This window comes from Gadus chalcogrammus, chromosome 8 (assembly GCF_026213295.1).
Source record: "Gadus chalcogrammus isolate NIFS_2021 chromosome 8, NIFS_Gcha_1.0, whole genome shotgun sequence".
Lineage (NCBI taxonomy): Eukaryota > Metazoa > Chordata > Actinopteri > Gadiformes > Gadidae > Gadus > Gadus chalcogrammus.
Window position 1 is genome coordinate 9,908,390 of NC_079419.1, and position 15,124 is coordinate 9,923,513.

General features: G+C 42.3%; 3 protein-coding genes and 1 long non-coding RNA gene across 4 annotated transcripts; 2 read left to right on the plus strand and 2 right to left on the minus strand.

Moving 5' to 3' along the window:
* The first annotated feature begins 936 nt into the window (after nucleotides 1–936).
* On the plus strand, nucleotides 937–6,996 carry LOC130387252 (serine/threonine-protein kinase MAK-like). The gene is made up of 9 exons (XM_056596270.1): nucleotides 937–1,079; nucleotides 1,958–2,012; nucleotides 2,126–2,247; nucleotides 2,382–2,461; nucleotides 4,297–4,429; nucleotides 5,430–5,601; nucleotides 5,875–6,042; nucleotides 6,332–6,598; nucleotides 6,967–6,996. The coding sequence occupies exons 1-9, from the start codon at nucleotides 979–981 to the stop codon at nucleotides 6,994–6,996; spliced, it is 1,128 nt and encodes a 375-aa protein (XP_056452245.1). The 5' UTR covers nucleotides 937–978.
* A 312-nt stretch (nucleotides 6,997–7,308) lies between these two features.
* On the plus strand, nucleotides 7,309–9,510 carry LOC130387722 (uncharacterized). The gene is made up of 3 exons (XR_008896344.1): nucleotides 7,309–7,425; nucleotides 8,095–8,196; nucleotides 9,322–9,510. It is a non-coding gene; the product is annotated as an uncharacterized LOC130387722 (long non-coding RNA).
* A 55-nt stretch (nucleotides 9,511–9,565) lies between these two features.
* On the minus strand, nucleotides 9,566–10,645 carry LOC130388166 (transmembrane protein 14C-like). Its single transcript, XM_056597534.1, has 4 exons — nucleotides 10,479–10,645; nucleotides 10,274–10,375; nucleotides 10,090–10,177; nucleotides 9,566–9,981 (listed from the first exon to the last, which is right to left on the minus strand). Exons 1-4 carry the CDS (start codon nucleotides 10,552–10,554, stop codon nucleotides 9,924–9,926), a joined length of 324 nt encoding a protein of 107 aa, XP_056453509.1. The 5' UTR covers nucleotides 10,555–10,645; the 3' UTR covers nucleotides 9,566–9,923.
* Nucleotides 10,646–10,697: 52 nt separating this feature from the next.
* On the minus strand, nucleotides 10,698–14,432 carry pak1ip1 (PAK1 interacting protein 1). Its single transcript, XM_056597533.1, has 10 exons — nucleotides 14,120–14,432; nucleotides 13,730–13,892; nucleotides 13,409–13,529; nucleotides 12,975–13,049; nucleotides 12,816–12,868; nucleotides 12,375–12,520; nucleotides 11,841–11,938; nucleotides 11,539–11,638; nucleotides 11,120–11,249; nucleotides 10,698–11,024 (listed from the first exon to the last, which is right to left on the minus strand). Exons 1-10 carry the CDS (start codon nucleotides 14,198–14,200, stop codon nucleotides 10,876–10,878), a joined length of 1,116 nt encoding a protein of 371 aa, XP_056453508.1. The 5' UTR covers nucleotides 14,201–14,432; the 3' UTR covers nucleotides 10,698–10,875.
* Between the last annotated feature and the right edge of the window lie 692 nt (nucleotides 14,433–15,124).

Below are 15,124 nucleotides of genomic sequence, written 5' to 3' on the forward strand. Positions count from 1 at the left end.
AAGGCAGACCCTATGGGCATTGCTTCTCTAGCATTCTGCCCATGCCAAGACAGACTTAAGATTTACCTGGGTATATCAGACCTTGAAAACGTGGCATATTTACCATTTTGTCCATAGCAAAACAGACCGACATTTTACTTGGAAGTGCGAGATGCCTCATTAGCCACCTCCAGAGTGCATGTCCGTTTACCTTGTACCTTTGAATAAACCACGCGTTGACCCTTTATCATTCTCCAGGTCATAGTCCCGAAACCACGATAATAGACGATTACAAATTATGCTTCATCATCTTCCCATGTGAGCCCATCTCTGGGCACTGACTCTTAACAAGCTCTACCCCTATAAAGCCTGTTGTTAAGACCAAACCAGGTTGAACACAGTGGGGCACAAACCAGGGATTGGCCTGAGCACTCTGTTTGGTTGTCAGACTAGAATTTGTATGAGTATTCAAATTACTTTCTGTCTGCAGGTTGCTATGGAACTTGCTTTGCAAGTTTATATGGGCTGATAAGATAGGGCGACTAGAAGTATTTTGTTGTGGAGGTATTTTAACATTTTCAACCCTCCCTTTCCAGTCAAGACACATGAACTAATGTCCCCTTTGAAGAGCCGAGAGACAGGCAGGAGAGAGTGAGCCTTTCATTTATTTATTTATTTGTTTGTTTCAGAAGCAGGTGGACACCCTAACCTCACTGTACTCATCTTACTTTAGAGGGGCGGGGTTTAGAGGTGGAGGAGGGGGCTGTGTGTGTGTGTGTGTGTGTGTGTGTGTGTGTGTGTGTGTGTGTGTGTGTGTGGTGTGTGTGTGTGTGTGTGTGTGGTGTGTGTGTGTGTGTGTGTGTGTGTGTGTGTGTGTGTGTGGGTCCAACCGGTTGAATATGTGTGTGTGTGTGTGTGTCGTTGCCTTCTCTGTCCTCATGATGACTGACTCTGATGGTGGAGCTCTTCTCCCAGGGATCATCGCTGCAGTGTGGGACGATGAAGCGCTACACCGTCACCAGGCAGCTGGGCGACGGGACCTTTGGCAGCGTGCTCCTGGGCAAGAGCCACGACTCTGGGGAGTTGGTGGCCATTAAGAGGTGGGTTCCTCCCTCACGGTTTCTTTTCTCTTTCTAGAAGCTCAAGAGGTAGAGCGGGTTGGCTGGTAACCGTAAGGCTGCTAGTTCGATCCCCGGCTCCTCCTAGCTGAGTGTCGAGGTGTCCCTGAGCAACACCCCTTCACCCTGACTGCTCCCGACGAGCTGGCTGTCGCCTTGCATGGTTGACTCCGCCGTCGCTGTGTGAATGTGTGCTTGAATGGATGAATGTTCTATTGTAAAGCGCTTTGGATGAAAGTGCGAAAAAAAATGCAATCCATTTACCATTTACCATTTCTTTTCTGTGAAGGATGGATTCGATAACATGCAGTGGGTCATCTTCTGGCTTTTCGTGTGTGTGTGTGTGTTGTTGTTTTTCTTTACGAGCAGCCTGTGTGTCGGTAGTGTCCCTCATTCATCAGCAGCTTATGATAAGTCAAATTGACCCAAAGCCTCCGGTTAATAATGAATGGTGGCCAGAGGCTCGGACCAGGTGCTGTAAATGGAAGGCTATTGTGAAAGGTGACACTGGTGATGACAGAGAGAGGAGTGAAAGTGGAACGCGTCATGTTGCTGCTGAAAGGGGCGGGGGGGGGAACATACTGCAAGTCAGATGGGACTTATAAAGGTTTTAAAGAATTGTTGGCCTCACTTACATACAGAAGATGACAGTACCGAATGTAATTATCATCATTGGTACTCATCGGTATAATGTATATATATCTTCACACACACAAACACATACACACACACACACACACACACACACACACACACACACACACACACACACACACACACACACACACACACACACACACACACACACACACAGTCACACACACACACACTAATGCTATTGTATTGTTTTTCTACTGTAGAATGAAAAGAAAATTCTATTCTTGGGATGAGTGTGTGAATCTCAGAGAGGTTAAGGTAAGAGGTTGAATACAAACACAATATTACCATACAAAACATAGACCTTTTTGCTTTCAGGCATTGCATTATGTGCTAGGTCTTTGTTTGATTGGCAGTTTTATTTTTTTCAGTCGCTGCAGAAGCTGAGACATTCCAACGTGGTCAAATTAAAAGAAATCATTCAAGAAAATGACTTTCTGTACTTTGTCTTTGAATATATGAAAGAAAACCTTCTTCAGCTCATTAAAGCCAGGTAAGCTATGTTGCATGCCCATGACATTCGAATACCAACGACTTGCATGCTTATTTAAAGTTCCTTGAGAGTTGGTCTGTACACAATTTAGACCTCGGATTGAGTAACCTTGGGTTGGTCTTCCATTTTCACAGGAACAAGTTGTTTCCAGAGTCAGTTGTCAGGAACATGACATTTCAGATCTTACAAGGGCTGTCTTTTATTCACAAAAACGGTAGGTAGGTAGGTGACCATCTCAACCAAAGAATTTATAATTTGTCAGAACATTTGGGCATCATAGTTTTCCCCACACACCTTTCTTATCTGATCCGGAGGAATCCTTGTCCAGCGTAATGAACGTAAAGGAAATGTTTGAATGGAATGGAAAAAGTACATTAGGTGTCTACAATGAACATAGCTGACTACAGCAACAGCGCGTCTCAGAAATATTTTCTAACTGTGTTCACACCAAACGCGAAATTTTTCGCCCATTCGCGTTGTCGCGGAAGTTTTGTCGCGCCACACATCATAATCTGTCGCTGTGCAAGTTTTGTCGAATTTGTCGCGCCACAACAAGATAACCACCATTGCATGTCTTTACCTTTTGTGGAAGAGGGAGAGACGTCGGAGGACCCGACGCAGTATATTCATAATATTGTAATGACCACGGAAGAGGCAGTGAATGAAGTATTGAATAGACAGAGATTAATAAACCGTTGGAACACACAAGACCGGAAAAATAGCAACACCGGTAAACAAACCCCGAGAAGCCCAATCCCTATGAGAGCTCCCCACGCTATGGCCATCCGGAGGCGCACAGAGCTTTTGGCTGTGATATTATGCATACAAATATTATATTATATGCTATTATATTATATAGAGCTCCGGGAGTCGCAAACAGCAACATTCACTTTCTCCTCCATGCTGCAGTTCACCCCGGACTGCACTGCACTGAGTTTGACGGTTGAACGCTGATTGGCTGTTACGTTGCACATGTGACTCAGTGGCCACGCTGTTGAACGCTGATTGGCTGTCATCACGCATCATCGCGTGAAATTCGCGTCAAAGTTCAAATATTTGAACTCGAGCAAATTTTTCGCGCGACAAATTCTCGTGAACACGCTCACCTGTGCACGGCAAAAGTGTGGCGCGACAAATCAAAACTTGTCGTCCGTTTTCTCTCGCGAAAAATTCGCCCGAAACGCGTCTATACGTTCACTTTGTATGGGATCCTGTCGCCCCGTCGCGTTTGGTGTGAACACAGAGTAACTGCTACTTGCAGTTGTCACAAAAAATGTTGCGCAAATAGTAGTTATAAAGGCATTACCGTTTTTAAAAACAGTCCTGAGTAAACGGCCCTTCAATTCAGATTCCATAAGTTGAGGACAGGTGTGTCGCTATAACACCAGGTGACAATATAATGATGATTGGCCAATAAGAAGTTATGCATGTGACAGCATGTGTCAGGGGAGTCATCGAATGCAAACCAATGCACAAATGGTACTGGGATTAGGTTCTCCCTAAAGAGTGTCCCAATGTTAAAAAGCAGGCCTCAGAAACATCCCTATCTCTGTTGAAGGACAGGCCATAACAAGTCCTCTTTGGGAGGTGTGACGGCCCTCTGGCTATCTGTGTATAACTTCTCCTTTAAGGTGGTTCATGGTGGGCGGAGCTACACAATCAGCCCAATCAGTGTGTGGCAGATATAAGGCTCACCAGTCTGCCCATGGCTCTCTCCCTCTCCAGACATCAGTTGACTTTTGTTAAACCATTATTTTTGGTTACCTTTTGTTTATCAATAAATTATGATTACTTTTGCATTTAAACCTTGGTGTGTCTCCCTATTTGTTATGGCCAAGAGCCGGGCCGTGACAAAGGACATGGGGTCCGGGAACATCACATCCCAAACGGCACCGTCAAAGAATATTGCAAAACTTGTGACGGCTTCTGGGTTTGGTGATGTTCCTGAAGTTTGAGTTTAGTGATTGACCTGATTGTGTTATATCAAGTAAAATAATCTTGTTTTTCCTATGAACGTTTGATGCGGGTTGGTTTTATGTTTTCCCCTAGGCTATTTCCACCGTGACCTTAAACCAGAGAACCTGCTGTGTACAGGAACAGAGATGGTTAAAATAGCAGATTTTGGCCTTGCCCGGGAGCTCCGATCCCTACAGCCGTACACAGAATACGTCTCTACAAGATGGTGAGAATCTCTTCAGCAAGGACCAACACTGGACTCAATGGCCGAGGAGATGGTGAAGTCTGTTCTGTATGGCCTGCTGCTTTTTGGTGGTTGGGTTATAGAGCTGTTTTTTACTCTGATGCTTATTCTGTGCTGATCTGTTCAACATTATAAACAGATTAAAAAATATTTGTTGTTATAGTTTGTAGCCGTTTTATTCAATGCAATTTTTTGTTATAGCTATGTTTTTTAGGTGCATGTTTTTGGTGTGTAGGCAGGGACTAGTCATGCCGAAATTATTGGCAGCCTAGAGAACAAATGTAAATGTCTAAATGAACAACAATAAGTGTCCTGGCCTGATTCTCTGTGGCGTCTTTTGACGGTGACTTGGTAGGTGTTACTTGGGCGGTTTGGTTTGGTCCTGGGTGTTACATGGTCTGTAAAGTTTGAAAACCTCTAGACTTAAAAGATAGACAGAACCCAGTGAGGAGTCAAACTGTGTCTCCTGTTTTCGTAATGACCCAGAACATATAACTGGTTTGGTGTTCGTTGTACATCTTTGTAGCTGCATATTCTGGCTTTATTTTGCCTCCTCATGTCGTTATCTGCAACTTGTTACCACTGATCTTGTCTAGGGTTTGTTATACAACTTTTGCATCTGCAAAATGGGGATTTATTTGGCCTTCTTATGTCATCATTTGTCAGGATTGATATGTTCTAATTTTTCCACTGTTGGAACCAACTACCAACAGAAATCAAATCTACTGCAACTGTTACTTCTTTTCAAAATAAATTAAAACCCCATTTATTTTCTCTGGCTTTCAATTAATCTTTTTTTAAAAATATTCTGTTGTTACTTGAAAATATATATACGTATATATTTTTGATTTATATATATATTTCATTCTATTTAATTGTATTTATTTTAAAGCACTTTGAATAACCTCTGTGTATGATACTGTGCTATACAAATACATTTGACCTTGACTTTCACTTTTGTGACCTTGTGTCTGCTGAGCAGGTACCGCGCCCCGGAGGTCCTGCTGAGGTCCCCCTCCTACAGCTCCCCCATCGACCTGTGGGCCGTGGGCTGCATCGTGGCTGAGCTCTATACCCTCAGGCCCCTGTTCCCCGGCACCAGCGAGGTGGACGAGGTCTTCAAGATCTGCCAGGTGCTGGGGACGTGGAAGAAGGTTGGTGAGGACGATGAGACGCTGGTGTACGCAACCAACGTCCATTATACGCACATCTCACACGAGAAATAATTGATAATAGCAATTTGCTATAGCAAAGCGCTGATATCTAGTTAGGTAAAAGGTAAAAAGAGTTAAAGAAATACTTGTGAAGTTGTTAATCATAGATTTAATATAATATACAGAGCTTTGCCACTTCCACTTTGCCAGAGAAAGTCATTCTGCCGTTTGAGATTGTTTGTATTATCTATTTATTTTTCCTTTCCACACTAGTCGGACTGGCCAGAGGGCTTCAACCTGGCTACTTCATTGAACTTTTGCTTACCAAAGTGCGTCTCCACTAGCCTTAGATGTCTGGTGCCCAATGCCTGCCATGAAGGCATCACTCTCATGGAGAACATGCTGCAATGGGACCCTTGCAAAAGGCCATCTGCTAGCCAGGTAACACTGGAAAACAACTTATTGGGTCGGGATCACATAGAATTAAAAAGGATTATGCTGGCGTGACTTATTACTTGCAAACGACATCTCAATAGAAAAACCATGAATGTTTTGCTCTATAATATTGTCTGTATAGTCAATCACTTGACAGATGGTGAGGTCACGATTGGTTGTTACTTTTAGTAGGAAAAGATCATCAAACAAAAAAAAGAACAACAAAACAAAATGTCTCTGGATATACGGTATTCATGCTTCAACTTGACATGGATACCATGTCTAAACTCCCCAGGCTCTGCGGCACCCCTACTTCCACGTGGGCCAGGAGCTGGGCCCTCCTTCCAGGTACCTGGAGAAGCACCAGGCCCATGCTAAGGCCCGAAAGCCTCTGTCTCTCTGTGAGGACCATCTCCATCTACCAGCACTCTGTGAGAAGCAGACCCACCCGGCCCAGGACTGGTTAACCCTTCTGACCGGCAAGGACCACGGCTCTCCCACGGCTGCCCACTCCTCACCGCCGCAGCTTCAACCGCTAAGCCTGGGAACAACCAGCCAATCAGTGAGCTCATTTGGTCCTAGTTGCCATCGTCAATGTTTTTTGGGATGTACCTTTGTCTTCCAATGCAAGTATTCTTCTGTTTTCTGAATATTTGTTAATGTATTTTCAGTGGTTAAATCATAAATTATCAAATGCAATCTTAACTATGAAATCCCATACATTAAAATAAGGTAATACTCCTATTTTTATATGGAAAAAAATGGGATTTCTATGGGACTGCTCAACAGGTATGGAAGAAGCAGAGGAATGGACCCAGAAGCGGGTGCAGGCTTCGAGGAGGGACATCGGTCCGAGCCACTGAAGGCTGCGATGACACTGAGGATGCAGCTTCCAACTCTAAACCACCCAGCCTCTATCGCTGTACACAGAGGCCACTCAGCGACTGCAACTTCCAGTGAGAAACAGCTTTCTGCTTCGTATCGAAAGGGGCGGGGTTTTATAAAGGCTCTGGTCGACTGTAATGGCTCGTCATTGAACACACAGCCCATAAGTCAGTGACTATATTGTACCCCTGTCTAAATCGATTGAGTCGATTTATACCTGCAGACCGGCATCCTTGCACAAGATGACTAGTCCCTGCCTACACATCAAAAACATGCATCGAAAAAACAGTTGCATTATTGCAAAATTGCATTAAAAAAAGGTTTAAATATAATACAATTTTATTCTTAATCTGTTTATAATGTTGAACAGATCAGCAGAGACGAAGAATCAGAGTGAAAACAACTGTGTAACCCAACCACCAAAAAGCAGCAGGCCAAACAGAGCGGACTTCATCATCTCCTCGGCCAAGCAGCACTACCTTCGCCATTCCCGATACGTTCCTGGTGAGCCCGCCCCCATCCACCCTACTTCTATAAATCTACTTAAGAGTCTGACTTTGAAAAACCTAGTAGATCTCTGGGAGTATGAAGGCCACAGGAGCATGGTCGCTAGTGTGGCCCCCTCAAATATGGCAGAAGCAGAGAGAAAGAGTTTTCCTGGAAAAGGAAATTGCACTTAAAACTGAAAGCGGAACATATACACCAGGGGATATGACACTGGACAGGCTCTGAAAGAAAACACTTCTGGGAAGGATATTCCAGCAGGCCCCAGCTTCCTTCGTAGAGGATGATTTTAGTTAGTAAGGTAAACCCGTAGGACTAATAACCATGTTAACATCACTGGGAAGATGACTGGTGAGCAGCACAGAGTTGGAAAAGCAATCTAAAATGCAACAGGTGGAAAGCATTGGTGTGGTGGCATATGAAATGCAGAATGTTTACTGCAAAGAAACCATCCTAAAAGCCCACATCATTAAATGTAATGGGGTGCAGCAAACATATGAGGTACAGCCTCGCAGATTCAGCAGCTTCTTCAACAAATCCCAGACAGACAGAGAGCGTCTTCTTGGGGTGGTGGCCCTTTTAATTTGTGTGTGTGTGTGTGTGTGTGTGTGTGTGTGTGTGTGTGTGTGTGTGTGCGTGTGCGTGTGTGTGTGGGGGTTTTGTGTGCAGGAGTAAATCCTTTTACCGGACATCAAACAATTGAAGGAAACATCTGGGACAGAACATTGGGCATCGCTGCGTGCCAGGAGTCAGAACACACCTCTTCCAAAGGTAAGTAGTGTTTGATGGGAGAATCAGACTCCCCTGACATCATGATGTTTAGTGTCAGATTGTCATGGCTGCTCACTTGATGCACATTCGTACAGAGTTGACAATCATAAATATTTAAATTGCTGGACAAATGAATACAAATGTTTTGTGAATATACTATACAATATGTGGGTGGTCATTGAATAGCTATATGTGTTAAACGGCCATCTTTACATTTCAAACAAGGATTGATCACTCCTGATAGCTCCTATCAACAGGTCATCTAAATGGGTTCACTTTCCTCTCATCAATTGGGCAAAGCTTGTACAGACTTTCTTGTTCACCGACCACAAAGTGCAGCGAAGAGTGAGAGTACTCTCTCGCAGTTTCTCCAATGCAAAAGTCATCGAGAAAAATAATGGAATGAATACCGGCCATCCAACAACATGGTGTTTGTGAACTACGCCACTAATTACATCACACACACAAGGACAACGAAAGACAAGCCCATACCGTGAGAAGGGATGAGTTTTAATGACTTTTTTAATGAGCCGAGGCAAATCACAATGTACTCTACAGAGGAATAGGTGTATTATTCATGTTAACTTAGCAGGGACACAAAAAGAACATATTGTCTCTTCATGTTTAATTGATGAGATCAGGCAAGTATTAAGCACGGGAGGACCGAGGGGATCGCATGTCCACTAATGAGCCAGGCCAGAACAGGCCCCAGATCACTTTCCCTCATTAGGGATGCTTGGGTAGGCAGACCTAAGATCAGTGATGCACGTTCAATCACTTCGCTGTGACTTTTAAATCTGTGATTGCAATCCTTTTTAAATAACAATTACAATTTTTGCATTCCCACACAAAACTCTCGTAAGGAGGGCGTTTCTCAAAGGGTCTCATCTTAGGGTCAATTGACACCAAACCTCAAAATCTGTTTCCAAATGTATATGGACTGGAGTCATGTCATGGAATAAACTGTAGTCCTACACAAAAACGTACGTATTCATTTATAATGACCAAATTATACAACTTCACCACATCCATGGGTTGGTTCCTAAACATTGTTAGATGACCTTAAGCTCCATATCTTTCCATTGGACCATGACCATCTCCTGCCTCCTGATGTTATCTGCTCAGACGGCGACGGATGGAGGAGAACTGTGAACGCAAAACCTCCCGTACCCAGGGCTGAGAGGGCTGTCTTTCTGTCCAAGAAGCCATGCGTCGGAACAGTGTTCGGGCGAGTAGACTGGTCCGCCAAGTACGGTGGCAATCATAACCGCTAGCAGGTAGCCTTAGGATGCTACACTCAGAGGTTGAGGGGAGAGGTCCATATGCACTATGATGAATAAACGCACAGAAAATTCTTGATTCATTTTGAATTCATTTATTTATAGAAGAATGGTAGACAATACTGGAATACAATTTTGAGAGCCAACGGGTATAGAATACATGAAAGGCCTTTTACAAAGTCGGTTAAAAGAATCACTGTACACATTTTTAGCATTGACAAGAAAAAGTATATAATTATTATTCATATCTGTAAAAAAGCAGTCTCATATAATAAAACATTTCAATTTGTTGTTATCCGAACCAAAATATATTCAGCATCTGGGAAGTAAACTAAGCTTATGACTCATAAGCAGTCAATTGTGTTGTCATATGAACATAGTTGATGGTCTTGCATTCATTTCCCCCCAAATGATATTCATCTTACTTTCAATGACAAACCACGGTTTTCAGGTTTGGTGTGGCCTTGTGGTCATTCCAACCATAATCTTGCCCATCATCAATAGACTGAAAATACATTAGAACAAAATGTACTGCTGTTATGAATTATTTTGAATCTGTTGGGATGTGTATGCATTTCAGTAACAAAGACGGACAGCATAAATAGTAGTGTACCTCGTCAGGGCCATCAGCCCAGCAGGCATGAATTTCCAGGAGTTGAAAAACCTCAATCCCATCACAACAGCCAGTGCTCCTGATATTCCTAGTTTTGCAGTGGGAAGGAAACATTATTAAAAGGGTTGGCAGACAACGGCGGGAAGATGTTACGATGTGAAGTTTAGACTTTGTGTTAACTCACCAAGTGAAACCCATACATTTTGGGAATTTCTAGAGGTCAGATAAGCACCAAATCCTGCCAAGACTCCAAAGACTAGTCCGGCGACAAGAGAGGCGACACTACCTGTGTTGCAAAATACCCATCGTATCAATAGAGGTGCAACAAGCCTGCTGCTTGCTCTCCTGCATGGAACGTAACAAATGAAATCTCGGACGACCTAACTTACCTGCTTTAATAAAGCCCACGACCCCCCCGGAAACCACCAAGGCTGCGTACCCAAAACCTATCCAGTCTATTGCCATTATGGAATAGGTATTGTGCCGCTCTGGTTGTATCCATAGGGAAGGGAATGATATAAATTATGTGTACTTCCGGGTTATGCCAAGAACGTAAAGCTTAGTAAAAGGTTTTGACGGCAAAATAATTCAACATGCAAATTTGACTTCAAAGATTTTGGTTTTCTTCCTTTTAATATAAATCAGGGTAATTGTGAGTAACAAATATACTATACAAAGTCGGCAGAATGAGTCAAAAATGTGATCTACACTGTGGAACATAAGAGTACTCCAGCGCCACCTAGTGGTGAACACAAGTTTATTTAAACACATAAAAGAAAAACACGTTCAAATTGTAACATTTGGTTGTTTTTTCTGTTTCCTTCCGGTGCCTTTTTTCGCCTTCTTCTTGGGCTGACTCTCGTCTTCAATAATAACCGCGTCAGTTGCGATCCGAACTCTCTTACTCCTTGTAATCTCCTTGGCGAGCTCTGCCACTTTAAAAATGGTAAAAAAAAAAAGAAAGCCAATTACATATATGCATCCATTTTGTAAGATAAAAAAAGGTCAGTGATCAGCGTCTCTCAAGTACCTTCGGCTGCTGTTACCACAGGTTCTGGATCTTCCTTGGCTTCCAGTATCAACTCAGGCGTCCACACGGCCATGCAGGTGAGACGGGCCGTGGAGTTCACCTCACCCAGTAGAGTAGGCGGCTTCAGCTCCTTCACGACAACACAGATAGAGACCGCTACGTTAACAACATGTTCTGCCACGTCGCTGGGCTTTTAATACCCATGTCAAGATCATGAACAAAAACCTTAATAATATACATTTTGACTAATGCTATCTAGATTAGTCCCAAAACTTTATTTGTGACAAATTGATGTTCGGTGCAGAAATGTCCATGTGAGCATCAGTGACATATGTTGGTCAGTGATGTTTGCGCTCCATTTTAAAGTCACCAATGTATTTTTCTACACTAAATATCTTGTACAACCAATGAATAATCACCTCGCTAATTACGAGTTTCCACATTTTGATGAATCCGTCATTCGATGCCGTGACCAGGACAACATACTCCTCTGCGCTGAAGCAGTCAACAGCTTTTACTCTGAAAAACACAAATTTACAGTTTTGTTTACATTTACTAATGGATGACACATGCAAAATCCTTATACATAGGGATAGATTCTATACAGACATGCATAGAAAGCTGGTGTGGTTTGTATTCACCCAGACAGTACAACAGGGAAAAAATGCAATGTGTCTTCGTCTGTTGATTTGAGGGTTGGAAATTTTGTCCCGGGATGTACCTTGTTTCGTGGGCGGTGAATTCACAGAGCCACTGCTCCGTTCCCACGTCACACAGCCTCACCTTCTCATCGTCTCCTGCAATAGCCAGGATGGAGTTCTACAGGGCAATGGTAACAAAATACAGTCACAAATAAATGTACATATTACAATATTTGATTTCTCAATTAATTCTTTGTTATGGACAAAGATGTCTGCTAAATGAATACAAGAAACATTTGAATGAATGACGGTAATAATGTGGGCGTTTGATATTTATATATCTGTACCGTATTATATGTTATATATAATATATATATCTATCTACTATTATATTATATATATTATATAGCTATATCTTATATTCTACTCCAAGCGCATACCCCCCCCCTAGGTAAGTCATCAGTCCAACAGCGGCTTCACGGACAACACAGCCATGTCAATTGAAACCATTATAACAACATTAGACTCTTACTTAGGACAGAGTGGATTCCATCCTGTCAAATGACAGATCATTAGACTGAGTTTTTAAAATCCAAATAACAGTGAAAACGTACAGTTATGAACTTAATGGATGAGATCCTCTTGGGGTTTGTGATGGTTCCAGTCAGAGAAGCGGTCGCCAAGTCATAAATGTCCACTTTTTCATCGATCACCACCACATACTTATCCCCGTCTGGGGACCAGCGGACAATTTGTGCAACTGACAAAAGGGAAAAGAGAGGAAACATGTTGGCGTGTTGCTTTAAAGACCTAGCTGAAGAGTATGTTTCAGTAATATGACTAATGAGCATGTAAAACAGGACTTAAGTTTGGGGATGTAGCGAGCATAAGTAACGGTTGTATTTAGAGGAGGGCGTTATCAATTTATTTGTGGCAATTTTATGGTCAGCCACTCAGACTTGGTGATATCACAGCAAAGACACGACGTGAAAACATGAAAACATGCATGTCAATCCAGCTTGGGATATCACTAGAAACAATATGATGCAACATACTCATCTTGATGTTTTTGATAAAGGCCGCTCTTCCATCAATCAAATTCCACGTCCTAACCGAGATAAAAGAGTGGAGAATTCACAATTGATTTGATGTATTGTTTGTATTATTTATTTGACTTCAGGGCCATCCTTCTGTAAACGTTCAATGGGCTTTACCTGAGGGTCTTGTCTGTACCAACTGACAGCGCCAGTTTACCAGAGGGGTGGACGGATAGCGATGTCACCTTGCCTCTGGTAGAATCGATTAAAAATGTTGCATTACTTTTTTTTTTTTTTAAGTTATCGATTTAACACATTGATCTTATCGTTGGGGCAGTGGGATAGAGTCTCATATAATCCAGTTTCAATTTCCAATACAATCCGTGTAATGAGATTTTCTTTACAGTGGGTGCCACCAATGACAGCATCACTTTGCTAGTACGAAAGTGAGCAGTGGGAAAACAGTTCTGACTCTAGACAGTTTAATCGATTTGAAACAACACAAAAAGGACCCCACCGATGTGCTCAATGTATTAAATCAGCAAACTGGTCTTTTGAGGCGAGTGTTAAGTCTGTTCTATGATCTTGACAAGGCCTCGTTCTCGACGTACCGGTGAGCAGGGATGGATTTCAGGCACTCCCACTTCTTGGTGCTCCACACGCAGATGAGGCCGTCCTCTGCTCCGCTCAGCAGGTGGGACGAACCGTAGAACTCCAGACATGTGATGGTTCCTGGGCGAGAAGAGCACACATGTAGCGCATCATGCAAAGAGACCCTGGCTACAGCTTGTTGTAATTTTCTTACATATTTTGTTTTCAATTACAATTTTAAAAGCAATTGCAAAGTTATGACAATTAAATATTCTCAACTTCTCAAGTAAAAATGTATTCAATTAATAAATGATAGTTTATCAATAAAACTCATTTCTTACCATCGTGATGAAGCAACGCTCCATGCTCAACTCCTTTCTTCAAATCGTATAACTGTATGGTCTCATCTTTGCTGCCTGTGACAACAAATCTTTCACTAGTTGCCACAGCTGATATGGACTGTGTATGGGCATGATGTGTGAAGTCTGCAGTGGCTTTCCATTCCTGCAAAGTGGAACAATTATATCGTATTAGTCATTATAAGGTCAACTAAGGTTATAAGGTGGACTGTTACGTTAAATCGTACATAAACAATATAAGCAAGTCGTGCCAGGTTAAAAACAGTTGAGGGCCACTCCAGACCAGTATCATAGGTCTACCGGCTGTAACATCGGATGCCAAGGTATTCAACAAAACAGAAAACGAGGAAAGTTTCCAATCCTTGCACTTACCGATTCCGATTCACAGGTAACCTTGTAACCAAATATGATCTGTTCATAGCTCCCAGCCATAATCTGCACTACATTGGCCATGCTTCTAGAGCAAAAGAGATCTCAAATAGTTTTAAACGTCTTGCCCTCGTTCTATTTAACCCTATGTATGGACGTAATACAATCTGTCCGTTTTTCCTGTAAAATCTTTGGAAAATTACGATATAGGTATTCTTTTTAAATAACTATACAACGTGTAGAACACATTCGGAAAACATTGCCCACAACGTGCAGAAACCTACGCATGCTCAAATTCACTTCCTTCCGCCGTCGGATACTGTCTAAATGTCAAAATAAAAGCTCGAACCACATGTCAAAATAAAAGCTACAAAAATATGGTGTTAGGAAGCGTTTAAGCCGGTGTGATGCAAACCTAAATAAAACCCTTAACGTATTCTTGTCACCATTATGCTTTATTAACCAAACAGAAAGTCCCTTACATGAAGACAAAAAACACAAGGACATAAACAATAGAAAAACAGTCCCTTACATGTACACAATAAACACAATGACACAAACAATAGAAGCAGCAGACATTACTAATTATAAACAGGTGTTCACATATCATTAACAACTGAATATGTTCTGCTGCTGCGTCGTTCCCCACAGAATACCTGGAATCATTAATTTAAAGCCATCCAACATGATCGATAGTTTTTTCCCAGACTGCTTGCATTATGAATATATTAAATCTGCTTTAAATCTGGTTCCATGTTAGGTTTATCAAAATATAAACTGATATTAGAGCCCTGCATTATGAAACTGTTAAAGTCTGAAAATATAAGAAAATATCTGACCAGGCAGCCAGACAAGCTACACACACACACCACACACACACACACACACACACACCCACACACACACACACACACACACACACACACACACACACACACACACACACACACACACATACAGGCCCTCTTCTACATTGAACTACTACTTTCTTTTAACAAAAGATCCTGG